Source organism: Poecilia reticulata, chromosome 19, assembly GCF_904066995.2.
Source record: "Poecilia reticulata chromosome 19, P_reticulata-male-v2, whole genome shotgun sequence".
Lineage (NCBI taxonomy): Eukaryota > Metazoa > Chordata > Actinopteri > Cyprinodontiformes > Poeciliidae > Poecilia > Poecilia reticulata.
Genome location: NC_088848.1, coordinates 8,374,646 through 8,396,479, shown reverse-complemented (window position 1 = coordinate 8,396,479; position 21,834 = coordinate 8,374,646). Strand labels below are relative to the sequence as shown.

The 21,834-nt window shown below is 38.6% G+C and overlaps 1 protein-coding gene across 14 annotated transcripts in view; it reads right to left on the bottom strand.

The window, feature by feature from the left end:
- LOC103481816 (calcium-activated potassium channel subunit alpha-1a) overlaps positions 1–21,834 on the bottom strand; it is a 106,134-nt gene that overhangs the window by 79,903 nt on the left and 4,397 nt on the right. For all 14 annotated transcript variants that reach the window (XM_081600888.1, XM_081600875.1, XM_081600879.1 and 11 more), the window contains exon 2: positions 9,836–9,979. In XM_081600888.1, coding sequence (XP_081457014.1) covers positions 9,836–9,979 — 144 coding nt within the window. The remainder of the gene's footprint in view (positions 1–9,835; positions 9,980–21,834) is intronic.

Sequence of the window (21,834 nt, the reverse complement as noted above, 5' to 3'; positions counted from 1 at the left end):
TTTTAGTCTTAATGTTTCTTTTGTCGTAGTTCAATAAATGCTGAAATGGTGGAACCTGTGGTGTGTACCTGTAAATACTGTACATAGTTAGGGTTAGCTTTACAATTACAAGTTCTTGTAAACCTGATCATTTATGCAATAAAACTATTGAACTGAAGTGAATACTTTCCTTCTTGTTTTGTGGACCTAATGCCAAAATGTCAACTCTCCTGCTGGTTCCTGTGTGAACCTGCGTTCTCATCCCTGCGTAAAGATTGCCATCTGTGTTTTCCGGTAATCTCCAAAGAATGTAACTCCAAGTGCTTCTTCTTAACCTCTATAAATATTATTTCAAAAATAGACTCACCCATATCAAAACTAACAGAAATGAATCACCATTGCGTCATCAGACGCAACAATAACAAATGGCTAGATTCTTGTAAGCACACGAAAAAGAACAATAGTTTTTTAACCCCGCAATAGGTTCCAACACGTGTTCTTTGGAAACACGAGTCTGGAAAAGTCTGGAGTTTTTACAGCAGTGGTCCCCAAACTATGGCCTCCACATTTGGTCCGGCCCCTGAACAATGCCAGAGAGCGTTTAGATTTTTTTTCATATACCGTATTTTCCGGACTATAGCCGCTACTTTTTTCCTAAGCTTTGAACCATGCAGCTTATAGTCCGGTGCAGCTTATATGTGGATTTTTCTTCAACCACCAGGGGGCTCTTTAGCAGGAAGTTAATCATTGGAAGTCAAAATTGGAAATAAAAGAAGAAAGCACCCATTAAAACAGAATTAGATTTTAATAGGGAATTGAAATTTGAGTATGTTGTTGATCAGTTAAATAGCATTAAGGGGAAAAAGAAGATTTTTTGTTTTTTTGAATAATACTGGGATTATTATGAGAATTTGAGGTATAAATATTAGGATCCAATAGATGGCAGTAGTGCAACAATAATGGATGCAAGCTGCCGTTGAAATCTAAAGAAGAAGAAGAAGAAAAAGAAGAACATTTTCATTTAGCACATGCTAGTAGCAACACGAAGGATCAGCACTTTTACTGTTACAGTTACCGTTCGGAAACTACCATAATCAGTTCAGTTAGATCTAATCTTGGCAACTTGTTCTTTTTTAACCATAATAGATGTGATATTCAATTGACCTGTTATGACTCAAATTTTGGGTGTCGCCACCCCTCTGCTGCTTCTGCATCGCTGTGGAAAACCTGGAGCGGCAGAGAAATCTGCGGCTTATAGTCCGGTGCGGCTTATATGTGTATGTTTACCTTTTTTTTTTTCTTTTTTTTTTTTTTAAACTTTGGGGTTGCGGCTTATAGTCCAGAAAATACAGTATTTATTTCATAAATAGTGTTATTTTCAGAATTTTTTCTGTGAAGAACCCAGAAAATGTTATTTGATTGTGCTTTCTGAAAAACATTTTACATTTTACATTAGGCACTCCTGCAATAGTCACACTTTTTCTGTTACAAACTGACTTCGCCCCCCCCCCCCCCCCCCAGAGAAGGGAAAAGCAATGTGGCCCTCACAGGAAAAAGTTTGGGAACCCCTGGTTTACAGAGTTCTCTTTTAACTTATTCTCTTTTACAGATAACACAAACATTTCCCAACTACCTTTAAGCAGACATTTTTACATAAGACAGACTTTATAGAAAAAACAAATCTGACTCACAGTCAGCAAGGAAGGAATGAAGTTAAGGAGGGAAGGTCGTGTAAAGGAACGTAGTTTCCAGGAATCTGACTGTAACGAGGAAAAGCCCCTTGCTTTCAATCCAGAGAGTCATGTCAAGTCTTGTTTGTTTCTCTTTTGAGAAAAACAGAGTTCAGAAAAAGACAACTTCTGCGTTTGTCTTTTTGTGGAATGGTGAATGATTTAAAAAACAATTCTTTGGTTTTGACTCCAGAGAGAGATCATCAGACGCAACCAAATGACTTGAGCTTCACATGTCTTCTTTTTTTTTTTTTTCCAGAAAGGCCATGACAAAACAAACCTGACAGCTGCTGTCTTCTGAAAATAGCGGCAGACACAGTGTAGAGGCGGGCGACGAGATTCTGCCGCGTTGTTCGTTCTGTTGTAAAGGGGTGTCAGTTCCACACACAATCCTTTTGGCAACTGAGCCCACAGGTGGCAAACACCAACCCGTCTTTCTGACACGGCCACAAGCGAGTTGAAAGAATATCAGTTACGTACAACAACATTCAATCATCATTAACTCAAGCCATGATGCCAGATAAAATGTCAAGCAAAAGAAAAAGAAAAAAAAAGAAAAAATACAGCTTCACACGGTGGAAAACGTGCAAAAACGAAGCAATAACAGAGGTGAAGTGTGGACATTAATTTAAAGTACAGCTAAACATTTTTTATCCAAGAGGCAGGATAGTGTTTACAATTTCCCCTTTCCTTTTTTACCCCCCCCCACACTGCATGTAATGGCTCTGTTTGTTCCTCAAAGGTCCTCTGGCCGTCTGTTGGAATGACTTTCTGCCCCCCTCATTACTTGCTGTGTGTGAGAGTGATCCAAAGTGCCATTATGTCTTGCTGACAGAGGTCAAGGCAGAAGTTTGCTTTTTCAGTAAGCCAAGTCGGCTCAAATGGGACGATCTGTATCATCGATTCATCCACTACAACACTTAACGCTTGTCCAAACGCTACACGTGGGGACACATCTATGTAGTTTTTCACATGCCAGGAGTGACTGCCGGTATAAATTTAGCTGTAAATACCTTTCTGCATGAGATTGGGTTGAGCTAAAACTATAGATATCTGCATCAATGTTATATTTTTTTCTCCAAATTAGTTTTGAGCTCGTCGCCGTGGAAGTAGGCTCCTACCCCGCTGCTCGTGTTTGCTTCCTCGATAACAGAAAAGTTTTTTTTTTTTTATCTGTAATTTCTGTGTGAACTCTGACCGGTTTCCATAGTCTCGCTAATGAAAAGCACCCTTGCAACATGATGTTACCAACACAATTTTCCAACTGTGGGGATGATGTGGTGTCCAGCAAAACTCAAAGAACATTTGTATTTGTAACAGAAATGAAGTTACAAAGAGGTGGACTCAATTTAAGAATTTCTGACCTGTAAATTTAATTTGTTTACTGGATTTGTTCAAGGGTTGAGAGAATATAGAATGCATGACGCACTTTTCTGATTTGTTTTTGGTTAAAAACTTTAAAAATAATCTATAATTTTTCTGTCATTTTCTAACTATGCATGTGTTGTTCTATCAAGTAAAATCTCCCCTCAAAATACTTTGAAATGCGGTTTTTTAGCGTGACAGAAAAAACTCTCGCTACATCATAAATTCTGAGGGGAAAGACCTCATTTAATAAATTGCCATATCTGGTACCAAGTTATGATTCTGAGAAAACAATTACGACTGGCCATCAGGATCTTTTATCTACAACATCTCAAAAAACAGAGACCAGATTGCAATGTAGGATTGAGGTCAAGTGGGTATCAGAGCAACATTCATGGAGTCACTAGAGTTGGCAACAACAGTGAGTTCTGTGCTACTGTTCCACTGTCTGCCTAAGTGCAGCTGACTAATTTTATTTTTATGAAAAGATTCCACCCGATTAAGAAAAGTGGTTACTGTGGTAAAAGGAAAAGAAAAAAAAAAAACACTGCTGAACCTTAGTTTAGTGTGCAAAGACTGCAAACCCAGTATGATCAGAATGCATCTCTCTGCTTTTCCATTAATAGAAACTCGTTCTTTGGCCAGAATAAAAGCTCGGTGACATCCCTGCACCCCCCCCCCCCAGCAGACGTCCAGAGGCAAGCACACGTGGACTAAATGTCACTCAGCGGGATTCTGTCATTTAGGAAAAATCTTGTTTTCTTGCAGAATTTCTCAAACCCGGCCTCATTTTCTCACACAAACATCAAGCATGTGAATTTCTAAAAGCAGACCCTAAACAGATGCACACAGTTACAACAGACCTGGAAATCAAAATCACCTGTTCAGGCTACAGGACAAGAGCTTGTGAGCTGAGCAAACATCAGCGTAATGAGATTTGTGATAAATAGGAAGGGTGGTCTTCTGTCATGTTAAAGTGGCCTGCATGGGGGGGAGGGGAAAACGCAATAATGCATAAACTGACAGATGGGATCTTTCTGTGTCCCCAATCTGGGGTAAACTGAGGTCTTATACGTTCATTATGCTACTGATTTGAAATGTACAGGCCTGAAATTTTATTCGGGTGTTTGAGAGGCAGAGTTATGACCTCCTGCAAATAGACGTCACAGAACTAAAAAGGTCACTAGGAAGTGTCCTCACTGCTAATCAAACACACCTAAAGGGAAGGTCTGATCTTTTATAATCTACTAAGAAGTCAGGTCGACTGGGGAAATCAACATCAGGCCTCTGGGACGTTCTCGGACCAGCTCGCACCTGCCTGTCACTCAACATTCACCGTCAGAGGTAAACACCTGCGTTTACAATACCGTTCATTTATTTGCGGCACAATGTGTGTACTCACATTTGGTTGTAATGAGTCATGCTACAGTTGCTTCAGCTTGACATAATGTAAAAAAAATAAATAAAATTTGGGAAATCCTCATGAACAAAAATGGTTACAAACATGGCTGAAGGTTTCAGCAATGACAAAATTATGTTTTGTGACTTTTAACATGTCTATATTATACACTATAATCTTTGTAACTCCTCTGGCATGCTGGATGTAAATTTCAGGGCCAAATCCTGACTAATGGAAATCCCTTCTTGTTTTTTATTACTTCTCAAAGTTGATCACAATGTGCTGCTGAGGTTAATGGTCTCTTTGTACTTAAAAGTGACTAACTTTTAAGTAAAAAATTCAGTCTTTTTGCATACCGAGTAGATTCATTTGTCAAATTAAAAGATTTTTGAATAAAAATATAGATAACTTATCGAGATTAAGCAGGTATTAAACATACCTTTCATTAAACCTACATTTTTTATTAAAAATCTGTTTTTATTATCCGATATAAATATTCCAATCTTAAATGTCTCACACTTCCTGTTCTAATTCTTCCCACAGTTGCTCCACACCAAACTCACTCGTCCATGTTCTTCTGGAGACCATCTTCCTCCCAATGTTTGCAAATGTCATTTTATGCCGCAGCATTAACAGCTAATTTCTCTGGAAATAAATTACCACACCCAGCCCCCGAGAAACAACAACACTGCACCAAGCTTTCCACATCTATCAGACTCCTGGACAGAGAAGAGTGATTCGTCTCTCCAGAGATGACGTCTCTACCACTTTAGTCCAATTTCTAGTGTGCTTTACACCACTGCATCCAGCGCTTTGCACTGATCTTTGTTTGGTTGTAGCCGTTTGGCCAGTGCATTAATACTTGGAGCTTACGCGAAGTCTGGAAGCCTGTGGCCATTATCTCTGCAGAAGATATAACGTGCAGACAGTTGATGACTGCTTCGCACTAGTAAGCGGCCACTGCGCTGCGGTTACATCAAGTGCATTAAATGAATTCACGCCCACTTGCTGCCAAAATTAAGTAAGCTCTGCATTGGCAGCACATAATTTGGCAGCGCAGTTGTCAACCAGGAGAAGACCGCCCCGATCCTGACTCAGGACTCCCCGACTCCCTGAGGTCTTCTTTACCGTCAGCTTCTCACTCCGACGTTCTCGGCGATCCAGAACACAAAGCATCACTTTTCTGTTTTACGTCAGTCAGCAAGCTAATATCTTTAGCAGGGTCAGACATGTTTATGACATCAGAGTAGCAAAACGAAATCAGGTTTGTGAAAATACGAATAAAGAAACTATGTTTTTGTTGTATTAAAAAAAAAAACCCTTTTAATATAATGAAATGCTTTGCAAATAATTTCACGTGCATCGGACCACTTTACCCCGAACTCAAAGTGCACTGTCAACACACGCACACAAAACCCCGCAATATTGGTGTTGCTGACAAGATTTTGGCCTTGACTTTTAGTCTAAAACAAATGTGATTTAAACATTAATGAGATGTTCAACTGTTACACAATATTTGGAAAGACTGAATGGAAGTTTGAGCTGACGTTTTGGGATTTTGTCATTAGTTCTCGCATTTGTTGCTGGAAAGCTTCTCAGTCATCATGATTTATGGTCATTTGGGAACAAACGGTTGCCTGTGGAGTGCAGGTGCAGTTCAAAATTTGGAAGATCATTAAAAAGTTAATTCATCTCAACAATTCAACTCCGACAATGAAACTCATTTCTCAGAAAACTCACCCCCACTCAGAGAGAGAGAGACATATCAAGTGCTTGTGTTTCTGTTTCAGCAAATCAAAAAGCCAAAATTCCAGTTTCGGTTTCAGGAAGGGAGAAAAGAAGGAATGACACAGAGGAGAGGAAAATATGAAAGGACAAAAGAACAGAAGGAAATAAGGAAAAAAAGGCAATGAGAAGAAAATGAAGACGGATGAACAAAAGGAAGTCAAAGTCTAAAAATACTTTCGTACTCATTTTGCTTCTCAAGACTTGGAAAATAATTCAATCAAATTCCATAGGAAACCTCCAAAACTCGGTTTAATAACTGATATTGCTGTACTTGACTGACCAGCAAGATTAGCAGATCAATCCTCCACAGACAATCTTTGGGCTATTTTCACAAACAATAGAGATTGTCTCCAATAATGGACATTGGTTTCATTAATCCTAGCAGAACCACATTACGATCGTCTCCATGCAGCGCTGCATGGATGAAGTAATTACCGCATCATACTCTGTACAGTACACGTACAAACAATGTTTTCGTCAGCTGTAAGCCATAAACAGATAAAAACAAGTAAAAGTGCTCTGTGATATAAATCTGTACACATTAGGTTTTTAACTGGATTGCTAAAATAAATAAACTTATCAGGTTTTTATTAAGCTGCACCTGTGACACCCTAAGTTCAAGGGACATTTCTACACGAGAGTAGCTGAAAACAGTCGGGTATCATTTTCTCTGTTCCTGGTGTTATCATGTGTCCAAGGTGAGCCAACCCCATGTAAACTGCTTTAGTTACATGTGTTCACACCTGGCATTACAATGCATTCTGAGTGACCATTTAAAATTTGGCGAGATCAGATTTATTACGATTACGCGAGCTTCTCGGCGCAAACAAACAAAGCACTGCTATGTTTTATTCACTCCTATTTTGTATGTTTAATTGCTGAGAGAGAGAGAGAGAGAGAGAGAGAGAGAGAGCTAAACTGTTCATGATTTAATTTGTTTTCTATGCTCTCATTGTTTATGAGAGAATAAACTTTGTGTTTGATTAAAATAGCAAAATACTACAATTATCTAAATGAGTGATTTCACACAACAGAGGAAGGGTTAGAGACATAAAGAAAAGGACTGACGAGCACAAAGGAAGGAAGGAAACAATAAAATGCCAGAAAAAAGAAGGAAAGAATTGAGAGAAAGGAAGAAGCAAGGAAGGAAAGATATAGGACACAAAGGGAAAAAAAGGAAATTGAAAGATCAAAAGAGGAATCAAGCCTGGAAATACAAAAACTTTCAATACAATTATTTCCATGCTTATCCTGCTCTGGAAAATACTGAAAAATCCACGAGTGTACAGACTTTCCAAATGTGTGTACTAACCAGATTAGAAATTAATCATTATGCTCACTAAACTTCAACTGACAAACAGAACTCATACTCAAAAAATGATCCCTCTCAAAATATTATTTTTATACCAAACAGGCAAACGATGGTTTAAGTTGCTTGCAGACATCAAGGAACGGTATTTAAGACGCTGTAATGGCAGAATAACAAACACACAGAAGGAGGCATGGAGACAACACAACCAGATTACACTATTCCCCCCTTTTACTTTAACCAGCTTGCTCGTACTTCCCCAATACAACTGCCTCTCAGATGGCCTGAAAATAGGCTTTAATGTGTGCCCTAAAAAGGCAGAAAGAGAAAACACACATCTGCTGTGTTTAGGTAAGCTGTAGTTGCTATGGCTACAGATGAGCACTAGCTAAACAGTTGTGTGTCAAGCCGTCGTTGAACCAGAGCGCTTGAGCTGCACATACACACATTTGCTCACACAGAGATGCTCGAATTGAGATAAGCTTTTATTTTCAGAAAAATACGTTAATATAATGAACACTAAGCTTAAGCAAAATTTCCATAGGCTCAAGCAGCCCCAGAATTTGGGTCCCACAGCACTTCTACTAAACACATGCTACACAACAATCAATGTAGGCATATTGCATTTCTAGGTAACGGACAAAAGCTCATCTAAATGATAACATTTTCTACCTCAAGAACACGCAACTCAAACACTAAGCAGCTTTGTGAAAAAAAAACCTAATTAGACGCCAATTACTTTTTAGTAGTGCTTCATTCTTATATTGTTTCAAAAACCGTTGTTATTAGTTACAAATAATATTTATAGCAAGATATAAGTTGGGGAAAAAATAGAAAAAATAAAAAAATGAGAGAGAAATTTGTAACTGCAGGTATTACTTGATAAAATTCACCTGGAATTTTATCAGCTAATACCTTTTCAAAATGTCTATGCTTCTTTTCTTTTTTTTAATGAAATTTGGTAAAGTTAGTGGTCAGAACATGTACTATGAATTGCTAGAGGGTCTGAATTTCAATTGCATGCTTTCAAGGAAAATCCACATTGCATAATGTATTCTACAAGAATTTATTATTTTGTATTCTTTACTGTGTGCCATATATATGTGTTCTTACTCAGTAATACAAATGATGAGTTTTAGACCTCTGCAGTATTGTCTGGAATATTATGTTTGTTTTGATACCAGAACCAGTTAAATGCACCTTGCAGTTCCAGAGATTCGTTTTGAGGGTGTCATTTTTCAGAACTCACCAAAAAACAAAAAAAAAAAGCTATAAAAAAGAGGCTTGCTGTTCAAGAGGTTTAAAATTAGTTGTTGCATTAGCAGATTATTGCACAAATGAGTCCCTTAAAAGTGTGAAAATGATGATCTATTAGGATACTTATGCAGTACATATTCCATATTATATGTTTGAAATAAACATTCTTCCTTAGTAGTCATAGATTTTACTTTTCATTTTAACATTTTATAAACTATAATATTCTGTAACTGTGGTGTGTACTTCTTGCCCGCCGTTAAAGAGCAACAACTTCTCTGCGCATGCCAAAAAAATAAATGCTGCACCACATTTAAAAAGACTGAGAGAAATTGGGATCAGGACTGAAGTACTGCGGCAAATCTTGGCATGGTGCTCCCACTTATGCCATTTTATTTTATCACCCGTGCGTCTTCCAGTGCCAAGCGTTTATGGCCAAAATCATCAAACACCTTCAAGATTAAATTATGACATCTTAACTAGACGTCACCAAAAAGGGTTTTGTTTTTGGGGGGGTTTTCCCAGCCAAAAATTTAACTCAGGAGAGTTTCTTGCAATGCAATATAAAGATAACAAGATGAAGTCGTGGCGCCACAAAAACAGTTTGACAAACCAGGCACTATCATATCACAGATGCAATTTTGAAACTACGTCCTTCAAAGCAAATATATCCGTGTATCTCTGCTGTCTGCAGACTTTATGGAGGGTATGACCTTAATACACTCCCTAAATCTCTTTCCTGGCAAACAAGATATACAAGTCAACAGTTTACAAGATAAAAAAAAAAAATTAAAAGCATGTCCAGTTTGCTCACCTAGAGCCCAGGCACAGCATTATCTTATGATAATCGTGATTTCTAGTGAACCAAAAACACAGCAAGGAACCCAGCAGTGGCAGGTCGTCACAACAAAATCCAGGGGTGATAGTGATTATCTGTCAAGTACCATTTGAATACCCAAGCAACAGTCTGCTCCTGAAGTGACAAAAGATGCTGGAAGAGTGTGAACTCACCAGGACTCTTCCCGTCAGCGTCTGGGCGGATATCATGACTCCGGCCCAGTCTTTCACCGACGTCATCCAGCCCACCTCGCTCGCCGCAGGGTCCTCTTTGTCCGTACGCTTAATGCCATCGCCCGTCGTGATCCGGTGTACGTCCTGAAAGGAGATGCACCGTTAGGACTTCACCACTGAATTTGAAACATATTTTTTAAAAAATCATACAACTAGAAACAATCTCAAGGAAAAGCATTCTACTGTTTGGTCATTTTTCCACCAACGCTGTGCTGGTTTATGTAATGTTTTATGTGGTTCTTTTAGTCGTCCCCTCTGTGAAAACCAGGCAGCGTGAACAAAACAACGTGCATTTCGGCACACTTCAAATCAATCCTACATCAGATGTTCTATTCTCAACATCCACTGTAATCTTTTATACTCTACTTTATGGAAATGTGCAACTCCAATGTAACCTAAAACCATAGGGTTGCCCATAAACCCTCGTTTTATCAGGGATCATAATCTGTCATGATTTATGTAAATCAACTGATCATAAGATGGGTTATAATCAAATCAAAAGGAAAAATTGTAAAAATTTATATCTAAGAATTTTAATAAATTATGTTAGCTTTCAATCTTTGTTATCCGAAAACCCTGTTTGAATCCTCTACCCAAAACGATGCGCACATTCATGAACACGAAGGAAGTCAGGATGAAATGTCAATATATTTAGTTCAAAAATCCTTCATACCCCTGTCAGATTGACATCATTTGCATTCAAAAGAGAGAGTAGCTACTCTCCCCCCACCACTCCCCAGTCTTATTAATATCTGATAATTTCCCTGAAAATTGTATATTTTTTGGGTAGTTTTTATGGGATCATAATGTCTTTTAAATCATTTCTTGGTATTACTTATTGTAATAAATGATGAATTAGCTTCTACATAAAAAACATATCAATAATATAATTAAGAGCTGGAATAATTACTGATGTTTTCTAAATTAGGGCCATTTAAAAAAAAAAAACAACCATGTAAATAATTCAGAAATGGAAAAAAAAAATGATATCCTATATTTAACAACCAGGTTCAATGCCTCCAAAACAAACCTACGCACATGTTTGCACACATGCATTTGGTAAACATTCAGGGAGAGAGAGAGTGGCAAAGAGACTCCAGGAGTGTATCCATGGCAGCCACTGAGCTCCTGGTGTTTCTGCTTCACTGAGTGGGCTGCCCGCACGCCTGCCTGTCTGACTGACTGTCTTTCTTACTGCTTTTCCATCTGTCTGGTGGGACTGCGATGATTCACGGAGCAGGAAATCAAGACAGGATGCAGAGGTTAGCCATGTTCCCTGATGAAACGCCCTGCAGCCACGAGGCTTCTATGTGGTACCCTCACTCACTCATCCATTCACACTCCTCTTGTTCAACAGTCGGCGGGGGAGACGGACCATTCACGTGGTCACCATTAGCGTGCGCGGCATCTGCTGCGGGTCCCTTTTTGTGTTGCAGCAGTCATACCTGGGATTTTAGCGTGCTACATTTTCCAGATGTAGAGCGGACAACAGCGTGTCCCTGTTATAAGGGCAGTGGGCTTCACAGAACTCCTGGCACGCAGCATGTGTTGTGCTTCCAGTCGACCATAAATCTTTGTGAACCTTGAGCATATAGCATTACTGAATTAAATAAAGAGGTGAATGAAAGTGGTTTGCAACACATAAATATGGCTAAAGCAGTTATGATTAGGAAAATGAATTTGTCTGCAGTTAGGAATGAGAAATTATTCTGGTGTTTGCGACAATAATGCATAGAGGTAAAAGAATGCTTCCATTTAACATTTTACTACGAAATAAATGAACACAAAACTACCTGAAGTCTTGACAATGAGGTTACTTCAAATCTACAAATATGACTTTTGCATTGTTCATAGAAAACACAAAATATCTAAAATAGTATGCATGTTTAGTTGTCATCGTAAACTTTAGTAATTTTGCTTTAACACAGTCGTGGAGCCCAAACTGTGAATCCTGTAACTTCTGTCTGAATAACGGTCGCTGACATCAGTCCCCAGCTGCTTTAGGAAATGACTGAACCCTCTCTACAAAATTGAAATGTATATTTGTGAGCCGCCCTCAAAGATTTACATCTGGAGTAATCAATCGTGTTGAGTATGAATGCAGCTAGACGGTGCCAAGCGGTGCAGAGAGATGTAGGCAACAGTTCTGATAGAGGACCGGGAGACGGTGAGGGGGGGGGGGACAGTTTCTTTATGGAATTTATTGAAAACATCATAATTACTAACTTCTGTTTTGGAACATATAAGAGACTATCCTGCATATAACTGGAGACACGCCTTTATAAAATGAATTTACTGTTGGCTTCATTTTTCAAAAAAAAAGAAGCTATTTCCACACCGCTGCTTAACGGAAACAAACAGTTTCTGAGAGAAATTACATTTGCATGTGTAAACTTATTTTTTTTTTGTTTTTTATTTTTAGTGAGTAGGGAGTTTAACCCCCTGTTCAGATCTAGATCATTCAGTTTAGAATGAGCTTGATCATTCTAAACTGAATAATCTAGTTTAGAATGAATTTTATTGCCATTCACACCTGACAAAAAACTGAATGATCATATCCATTTTTAACTGTCCAACTGTGTTTATCCTCTTCCAAGGCAAATCACACTTAAGACAAAGTGTCTCACAATACAGATAGGAGTCAACAGTACTTGTTTTGTGTGGCAATATCTGATGAAGCATGAACCTTGTCAAAGTACGGTGGGTAGCCTGGCTGGGAGGCCATGACTCATGAGGAGAGAGCCGGGCCCTGGTGGGGGTTCTGCTCCTTTCACCTTTCTGGACATAACCGAGCGCTCTGCCCCTCCTTGTTCTTTTTGATTCCCAGCCTTGGCCACATGCGTGGCGTGTTGCTGGCTTGATGCTAGGGGATGGGGGAGTTTGGTACCCTGCGTCTCCCTGGCCAGGGGCTGCTGCATATGGCTACTGCCTGGTGTCTGTCTGCCTGCGGCTCCTGCAGCCTCTGGGAGAAGCGCTACCTCCCCCTTGCTACTACTCTTATCATTGTGACGTCTTGGCAATTCCACGTGACAAACTAGCACACATACATATTTACACTAATAAACCCATACAAATGATTGAAAAGGGTGATGGTCATACAAACACATAGCCTGGTAAAAACCAGCCCATTGTTTTATTTTGCTTCACACAGAGGTCAAGGACTTTCAGCCATTGCTGGAGGCATCGACTCTGTTGAAGTTTGAAATTTTACCTAATCACAACGTTTGGCCGTGACGTATGCAATACACCAGTTCAATGCTACGAAGCTCACCAGCTTGTAACAACCATCCCCCACTGTGAAGAGAGACGTCCCAAATCGAATGAGATGACAGTTGACGTTTATTCAGTATTTGGAAACGTGGCCAACACGGACTGAACGGCTTCTTTTACTTTCTCTGCTGCTAAAACAGCAGCCAGGCTACGACTCTAAAGCAGAGCAGAAAATTGATGTCATAATTCTCAACTTCTAACGTTTGCTGATTTGGTCCAGTTGAAATTCTATCGCAGAAATCCACTTCAATGGGAGAAAGCCTAGACGGCGCAGAGCAGAGAGATTAGAATCTAGGAGCATTGGAAGGCGATGGTCAAATTAACAAACACAAGTTCATATTTTATTAATGGAACCGATCTACTCTGATGCCTGATGCAACCCTGAATTAATAAAATCAATCACACAGGTATGCAATCAGCTTCTCCAGGTAGCATAACCGATATAGTGATACAGAACAAGTGAAAAAAGAAAATGCAAGGGATCATTTCACTGTTTATGAAATTCAGACTGCATTTCTACTTCAAAATCAATCCTTAGACTGGTCAGAAACTATGGTGAATGAAGATCTATTCAACTAAGGGTCCAGCGCTAACCCTGCAGCCCTCAGGTTGAAATTGGGACTGAATCTTCTTTAAGAACAACTTTTGCTACAAAAAGTTCTATGTGGTCTTATTGTTATGAACTAAAAGTATAATTGTACCCCTTCTGAGGCCAAACAGAGTACCTGGATCCCTCAGAATGCTGCAGACTGTCATTACTAACAGTGCCAAAGCAAATTGTTTCAAAACTGTTAGTGTTTTTATCTAACATAATAGTGTTTGTACAGTAAGATTAGCTTGATAAATGGCAAAGAAATATGTTCAAAGATAGAAAAGTCTTACAATGTAAATATAAAGTAAGTATTTCTTCCGCCCACCTAAACCTCCCTGGTTTAGTAATCCTCAGAAATATTATGGCTGCAGAGAGAAATGCAATCATGTTTGGAACCATTAGTCACAGACAAGCAGAACTGTATCAGGCCTCGTTTCACTTTCCACAGCCTGTTCAGAGCTCTGCAGCTAACCTAATAACACTATAATAACACGTCCAGTTCACTTAGGAGTAAATACAGACAAGAAAATCCAGGGAGTGAAATTTTCATCTAAGGCAGTTCAGTGGTATCAAGCAACGAGGAAAAATATATGTTTTTAAATGTGCAAAAAGGGGAGTTGCATTTTATTGTGAGGATATTGCAAAATAAAACAAATTTTGCAATATCCATGCTTTGACCCGGACAACTGAGGCTTACCCAGGTTACATCATTTATTTTGTAAAAAAATAATCTCATCAGAGCAGCCTTAAATCATAGCGACCAGGGAAATAAAATCTGAACTTGCATTTGAATCCCCAAAAGCAGATCAGGGACACAGTGTGTGTGACAGGCGTGCTGCTCGACTCATCCGTCAGTTGCCTTTTGAATTTATGACATGAAACATGATACGAAGGCCTCCTGCTTCTCAGTAATAAACTGGCAGTGGTGACAATGTATCTGCCTGGTTACATGAAGACCTCTCTAAGACTAAGGAAGGCCACTGTCTGGCCATAGGCATAAAAATAAAACAATGTGGGTGAAAAGAGAACTATTCCTGAAATAACATGGCATTTAAATGAAACTGCGAAATTTACGGACAGGGAGAAAACCTTTCTGTAAGATTAGTTTGCACTCTGAAACACTAAAACCCTTGAAAACATGTCAGAGGCTACATTATAGGAGACTGCCTCGTTTCATCAAAACGGGGAAACGAGGCAGGTTCAGTCTGCCACTTCAGCAAACTGCTACCCATGCGTTTGAGGTTTTCCGACATAAAAAAAACTTTGTTCCAACTGTTAAGCATGGCAGTGGCAGCATCATGTCAAGGGTTTATTTTGCCATCACTAGCACAAAAAGTGGTTGGAAAAATGAAGATGGAAGACAAATTCTGAACTCCAGGTCAAATCAGCAGCCTGGATGATTGAAAGTTGGACACGGTTTAATATCACAACAAGCTAATAATCCCACCGACACTAAACAAGACATATAAACCAGACGAACTTTAAGCTCCTGCAAAAGTCTTCCCCGAAGCTCACAAGTCTACTAATAGTGTGTTGATTACACTGAAAAGCAGGACATGCTGATGACTGTAGAAAGGACGTAGTTTTTATGCAACTTGCTGCAGGATATTGAACCAAATGGATCAATAACAAGGGATTACAATAACTCGTTCACCCATCTCTTATTAAAATCCTCATTATTCAAGTAGCTTTCCACTGCCTGATAATTCCACCCTCAAACGACACGATGCCGCTTCCATCTCTTCCCATTAAGAAATTATGCATTTGCTTGATCTTTATCTCATGCTTTGTGTAAACAGTAGCTTAGTGCATTTCTTTCCTTTTAAAGCAGATGTTCAGTTAAGCCCCAGAGCGGTGGCATTGATGTTTGTTTCCGTTTAATACACAAAATAAGTCATTTCATTTCTTTCCGCCAATTTTGCTTTATTTTTTTCCATTTTTGTATTTCTTACTAACAAGATCATAAATAATTTGGCTTGATGTACGAGTTTGTCTCCGCTCTTTCGCTGTACTAATGAATACAGTAACATAGGCAGAGCCGAGGGAAGCAATAGTGGTAAAGTAGGCCTAATTGGCACCACGCCGTTATCCCTCAGCACTTTAATGACCAAGTTTAAAAATGTAAGCTGAAAAAAAAAACACATCGGCCACGACTGTCTACTGTTAATGCCACTAAAAGCCGAGTTCAAAGATTAATGACCTGTGACTCATGACACCGTCTAATTATTCTTTTAAAGGGTGTGGTGGCAGGTTTTATCTTAAGGTCACACGCAGAAAAATGCCTTCAGAGCAGCACAGCGTTTTTGACATTTATATTTCAGAATACACTCACGGCTGGTTTGTGTTTTTTATTTCACTCTGCTAACAACAGACAGAGATGTTTAAATTACCTTCGGCTGGAGTGTTTCTTTAAAAGCGATGCGTTTTTAATGGCAGCAGGAGCCGGGTAAGTCATTACAGGCACTCGGTCTCCTCAGAGTCACTTTGATCAGTATTCTGCGCCTCCAAATTTAGGTCTCACAACCTCACCTAAATCAAGTCCGTCTGACACCGGAGGTCATTGATCAGCACTGCGAGTCTATTCCCAGAATTCGCCATGATCGTTTGTCAAAGGGTCAGCGCATTAAACTCGAATATAACACGCAGCTTCAGATAGTTCCTCGAATGAATCAATTATTTAAAAGTATATTAATATAAATCGGATTATTAATGAGCCAAGATGTAGAAAGAAAGATCCTGAAATATCTTCCAAATATCTTTAGGACCTTTCTTTCTTTTTTTGAACATAAAAAAATTATGGGGTGCATTTTTGTTCAGCACCTTTTACTCTGAAACCATTAAATAAAGTCCAGCATGACTAATTGTAAAGTCTAACTAGGCAGGAAATCTAATTCAAGCCGTTGAATTAGAGCTGCAAGGATGTGGGAAAATTGAGCTTTTTGTTCCACATTTAAAATGCTACATGTGGAAGACAACCACCAATGCACATCTTCACTAATGCGGCATCATCATGAGTCACTGCTAATGAAAAGCAGTGAGAAACGCTACTATGGTGAAGCAAACGGGAAGACGGAGGTGTGAGTTGATGGCGAGGACAGGACTAAATGCACGATGCAAGGTTCTTGGGATGAAACTTGTCAAAGGTTTCGACAGGTTTGAGACGGCGCCTAGCAGGACAACACCCAGCATGGTCATGGTTGGGCTAGGACAACCCAGTTCAAGTCCACGCCTGAATTAAATTCTCAGACAAAAATTTGCGAATACACATCAAGCAAGGAGGAAAACTGACTTCAGATGCAAAAAGCTCATTTTTCCACGTGCTGTTGCTCATCATTCCTAAACTGAAAGCATTTTGTGTTTACATAAAGGCAATGTGACTGGAGATGTATTGAATTGACACATGAGTTCCCATATTTATATGTAAACACCAGCAGTTTCTATAGCATCTAAAAATGTCATCAGGTGCAATATTTTGTGATAAAAAGCAACAGGCTATGAGGCAAGGAAAAAAAAAGCAAAAAACATTTGTGGTAATCACAAACCTCTGAGATCACAGATGGAGCCGAGCTGCAGCATGCTGCTTATATTATGCAGTGTAGCAGCTAATAAGTAGCTAATACTCACATGGCCAATTAAGTGAACAGGAGGAGAATTCTTCTTCACTTATTACAATGAGTAGTGATGAACTAAGTAGCCTTAAATACTAGTAAATTGTGAAACATAATCATTAGGTTAATGTATGTTTTCTGGGAGTCGTTTTTTATGCGTTTTCTTCTGTTTTGCATTTTTGAAAACTAACAATTTTCAAAAATATTTAGGATTATTTTTTCTCTTTAAAACAAACTATATATTGCACTGAAATACGTTTTTAAAAAACAATAGCAGGCACTTGTTCAGTTTGTTTTACAATAATCAATTTGCACTTAGAGACATTTTCCTGATGCTTTCCAAAGTCTAAAAAGGCTGTTAAGTAGGGGTGCACTGATTACAGGATTTTATGGGGGTTTTTTTATAACTGACACTGTCAGGTCATCAGGTCATTATTTTACGATGACCTGACAATGCCAGTGAAACAATACCAACTAATTTTAGCTGCACATGAGGTAAAGCTCTCAAATATATAGGACAAGTTTAAAGTATTGCTGTCCAACTACTAAATTAACTAAAAATCCCAAAAGAAAATGTTCCTCAGTTCCTTTAGGCATTCATTTTTCAAAATTTTAAAATAAACTTAAAAAAAAAACAAAAAAAACAGAAAAAACTTGCTCATAACAGTCTCTTACCAAAAACTAAAGTCAACTGTAATATTTTGCTTTTACAAAGTCACAAGATTTGAGGTCAGTTACAGACAAACTAACAAAGAAGCTTAAAATCACCATTAAGAGATTTAAGTTTACTTGTAGTGCAAGAAGAAAACGCCCAAATGCAGCAGCCTTAAAACGTCAAGGTAAAAGATATTTGTGGATTAGCAGGGGCTATATTTTTACGACTTGCAGAAAGCCTTCAATACTTTTAACCATTATGTGTTTATTGCCTTGTTCTTATAATAAAACATTTTAGTTCACAGACATAAAAAGATAAAATTATATGTGAGTAACAGAAAACAGTCACTAAAGTGACATTTTATAGTCAATTTTGGTATTCCTCAGGGTTTCACACTCAATCCAATTTTTAGGATGTATATCAACGATTTTCCTGAAGTTTATCCATGTCACATTGCTTTCAGATGAATGAAGATCACTCTATTGTACATTCAAAGGCATCAACCAATAAGCAAGCTGCAAAAGAACAGTCAAGTCTATCGATTAAGAAACATGCATCTCAGTTTTTTTTTTTCCAAAGTCTGTAATTGGAGATCCAGATGTTATGGTGGCAGGGGGGAAAACCGCCATTAGCAAAAGATTGTTAGTATGTGGATGTAATAATGGATTCACACTCATTTAAAAGTCAAAAACAAATTGAAATGAAATGTGGCGAATCTTACACAGATGAGAAACAATTTACAATCACAGATGGAAATGAGCAGCGAGGTTCTGTCACGTGTGAATTACACTCTGATCAGTTCAACGCAAACAGACAGACCATTAAAATATTAATTATTAAGATATTTTAACTAAACGTATACTTATCTATATTATCTACAAGATGGGGTGAATAAAGCCGTGCATGGTTCAGCCAAATTTTGGCTGAATAATTTCATTAAGGAAAATGAAAACTTGTCCAGCAGAGGAATAAGGATAATGCTTTTAGGTAGTCAGCATTTTCCAATAGGGAAGCCAATACTTCAAAAAAAACTGAGAACATTAAATATTACATGCGATAACTAATCACATCTGGGATCCCATAAAAACGAAACAATAGTCATAACTAGTGGCTGTTGCATTAAAAACCATACATTTTTAAATACATCTATTATTTCTTTGATTAAATGGTGTAAATTAATGTTTTACTCCTGTTTTCATACAACCGACCTGCCTCAGACTGCAGACGGAAATTCGTCTGTCTTCATGGAAAAACATTTCACATTTACAAGATGAACTGAATGTTATGTTATACGCACTGCCCATTTTAAAATTAACGTCAATGTTTCTGTGTTACATTCAAACTCATAAGAAATCAGACTCTCATATTATTATTATTATTACTATAAATGGGTCTTTTTCCACCAGCGAGCTGCATCAACGTTCACCGTGCTTGACGTGCTGCGTTTGCGCTCATCTTTAAGCGCGTGACAGAAACGACAGCAAAGTAGCACTCAGCTGTTTGAACTTACTAAATTGTGCCTCCCGAGTGCCATCACTGCAGTTTTTCAGACGCCACTTTAAAGCACCACGAGAGCAGCTCTCAAACTGAATCCGCCAATCACCACCTGACGCTACCGAAGCTTCTGAGCCGTTGCCAGAGGCTACATGTTAGCTGTGCATGAACTGCCTTGGGAACATTTACTGAAATAAAAACACTCAAACAATATGTCTGATTAAATACAGCGTTTAAAGCATTCTATATCCGGTGTCCAGAAAAGAGAAACCGTACACAGTCGTCATTGTAGTGTCAATGTAGTGCAATAATCTCACAACTATATCAGAAGACTATGTAAAATAATCCAAAGACCTTTGCATAAATATAAATTAATAATGGGGGCTTTATAGTGTTATCTTCCCAACTTCCTGCAGCAGCTGGCTGTGCTGCAATGCTTCTGCAGCAATCTTTGAAGACCTTCATTTTTCATCATTTCTTACAACTCTGCTACAGTTAATAACTGAAAACACAAACTAAAATGTTGTCAAAAACATGCTCATCTTTGTTGCTGCTTATTTCATATCCCTGTCATGCAACTGCATATCGTCCTTGTGTTTCAAAGCCATTGAAAGATTCAGTGTTAATTATATAATGTTCCAGCGCTGCATTCCGACACATTTTATGCTGCGGTATGTACAGTGTGCCCACCATATACCGCACATGTACCAGAGATAACAGCAGCAGTAACAACATTATTTCATGTTTTAATGTCATTTTCCAAAAAATATCTAGATAATAATTACAGCATCCCTGCAAAGAAGAGTGGGGGGTGGGGGAATCTTCTAATTTAAAACAACTCATAGACAGCTATAACAAATGGTTAAAGGTATAAAGAGGTAAAATCAATTATATAATATGGTTCTGTAATATTTAGGCGTAAAAACAAGAACAGTGTAAGATTCAAAATACTTTTTTACAGCACTGAAGAAATTAAAGCACGGCAGACACATCTCAGTAAAAATTGTACACCCTTCATCCCAATACACACATAACATACAAAATAGGGGTGAATCAAACATACTTCAAATATTTGAAAGGACTTGAAGTAGATAAAGCACACCAGCAGACGTGACAAGTAAAGAATCGGAGTATGCAGAAGCTTAATGAAGTGACGGTAAAGTTAAGTTGCCATGTAATTGAGCCACCACAAAGGAAGGTGGAGGCTCTCTTAATGCTAATGAAGTGACTAACAAGATGCCACAACTTCTTTTCACTCAGTGCTGTCGTACTGTTCCATTTCTAAAAAAAAAGAAAAAAAAAAAAGAAAATGCATCTTCAATCCCCACCACCCCATCCCATAATAGTCGTGATTTATCTGAACCCCACAAATAATTGGCTTTATTGATTACCATCAGATGGGGGAAGACAAAGCTCCCCCGGTTTCCAGTGCCTCAGTGTCAGATCGGTCAGAACAGCGGGTGGCAAATGACAAGCGAGGTGGAATCTAGTGAAGGATCAAACAGATTATCAACTCGTTTCTGTGAGACATTCTCCAAAATCTTGCTGTTTGACCCGTTAATGACATGCACAGAGCAGCGAGGGAGCGGGGTGGATTGTTCCTCCAACACAATCTGCCACATCTCACAGCCTCGACAACTGCATAACACACGGACATTTACTCTTATAATGAAATCCATTGCTTCCTAGTTGCTTAGCAACCAAAACACTTATTCATATGGCGCATACTGTAAGCACCTGACACTGCATTCCTGACTCTTTGAAGTGAGACCGATTCTTGGACGAGGAACAGAGAATTTTAAGAAGATGACGGGGAAGGAAAGGTTGAAAACGAATGCCAGGAGTGTGAGAGAAAGTAAAATGCAAAGGAAATGGGCAGATTTGAGTGAAAGGATGATCATCTATGACTCACTCCCACAGAGTAGCACAACAGGTTGGTGGAGCTCACTCGCTCCACTTGGCAAAAATCAAAGCAGGAAAACAAAATCTGACTGCTCTCTTTTAAATCACATGGAAATATCGGTGAGCTGTGGAAATGAAAGAACTACCAACCTTTTTTTTTTTTTTTTTTTAGTTTTTCTCTTGCATTTTGACGGCTATGTGAAATATTTTGTTAATCTAGCAAATTAGGAAATAGGCCGCCAACTTTTTGCGTGGTTTAAACTGAACATTTGTTAAATGTTCACATGCCACTCAAAAGAGAAAACCTGCAGTTATGGATGAATAGCTAGCCTTCTTGGAAATGGATATCAGCCTGAGATATTATGACAACATTCCTGTCTTTTTATGATTTTCATCCTCAATTAAATAGTTGTTGTTC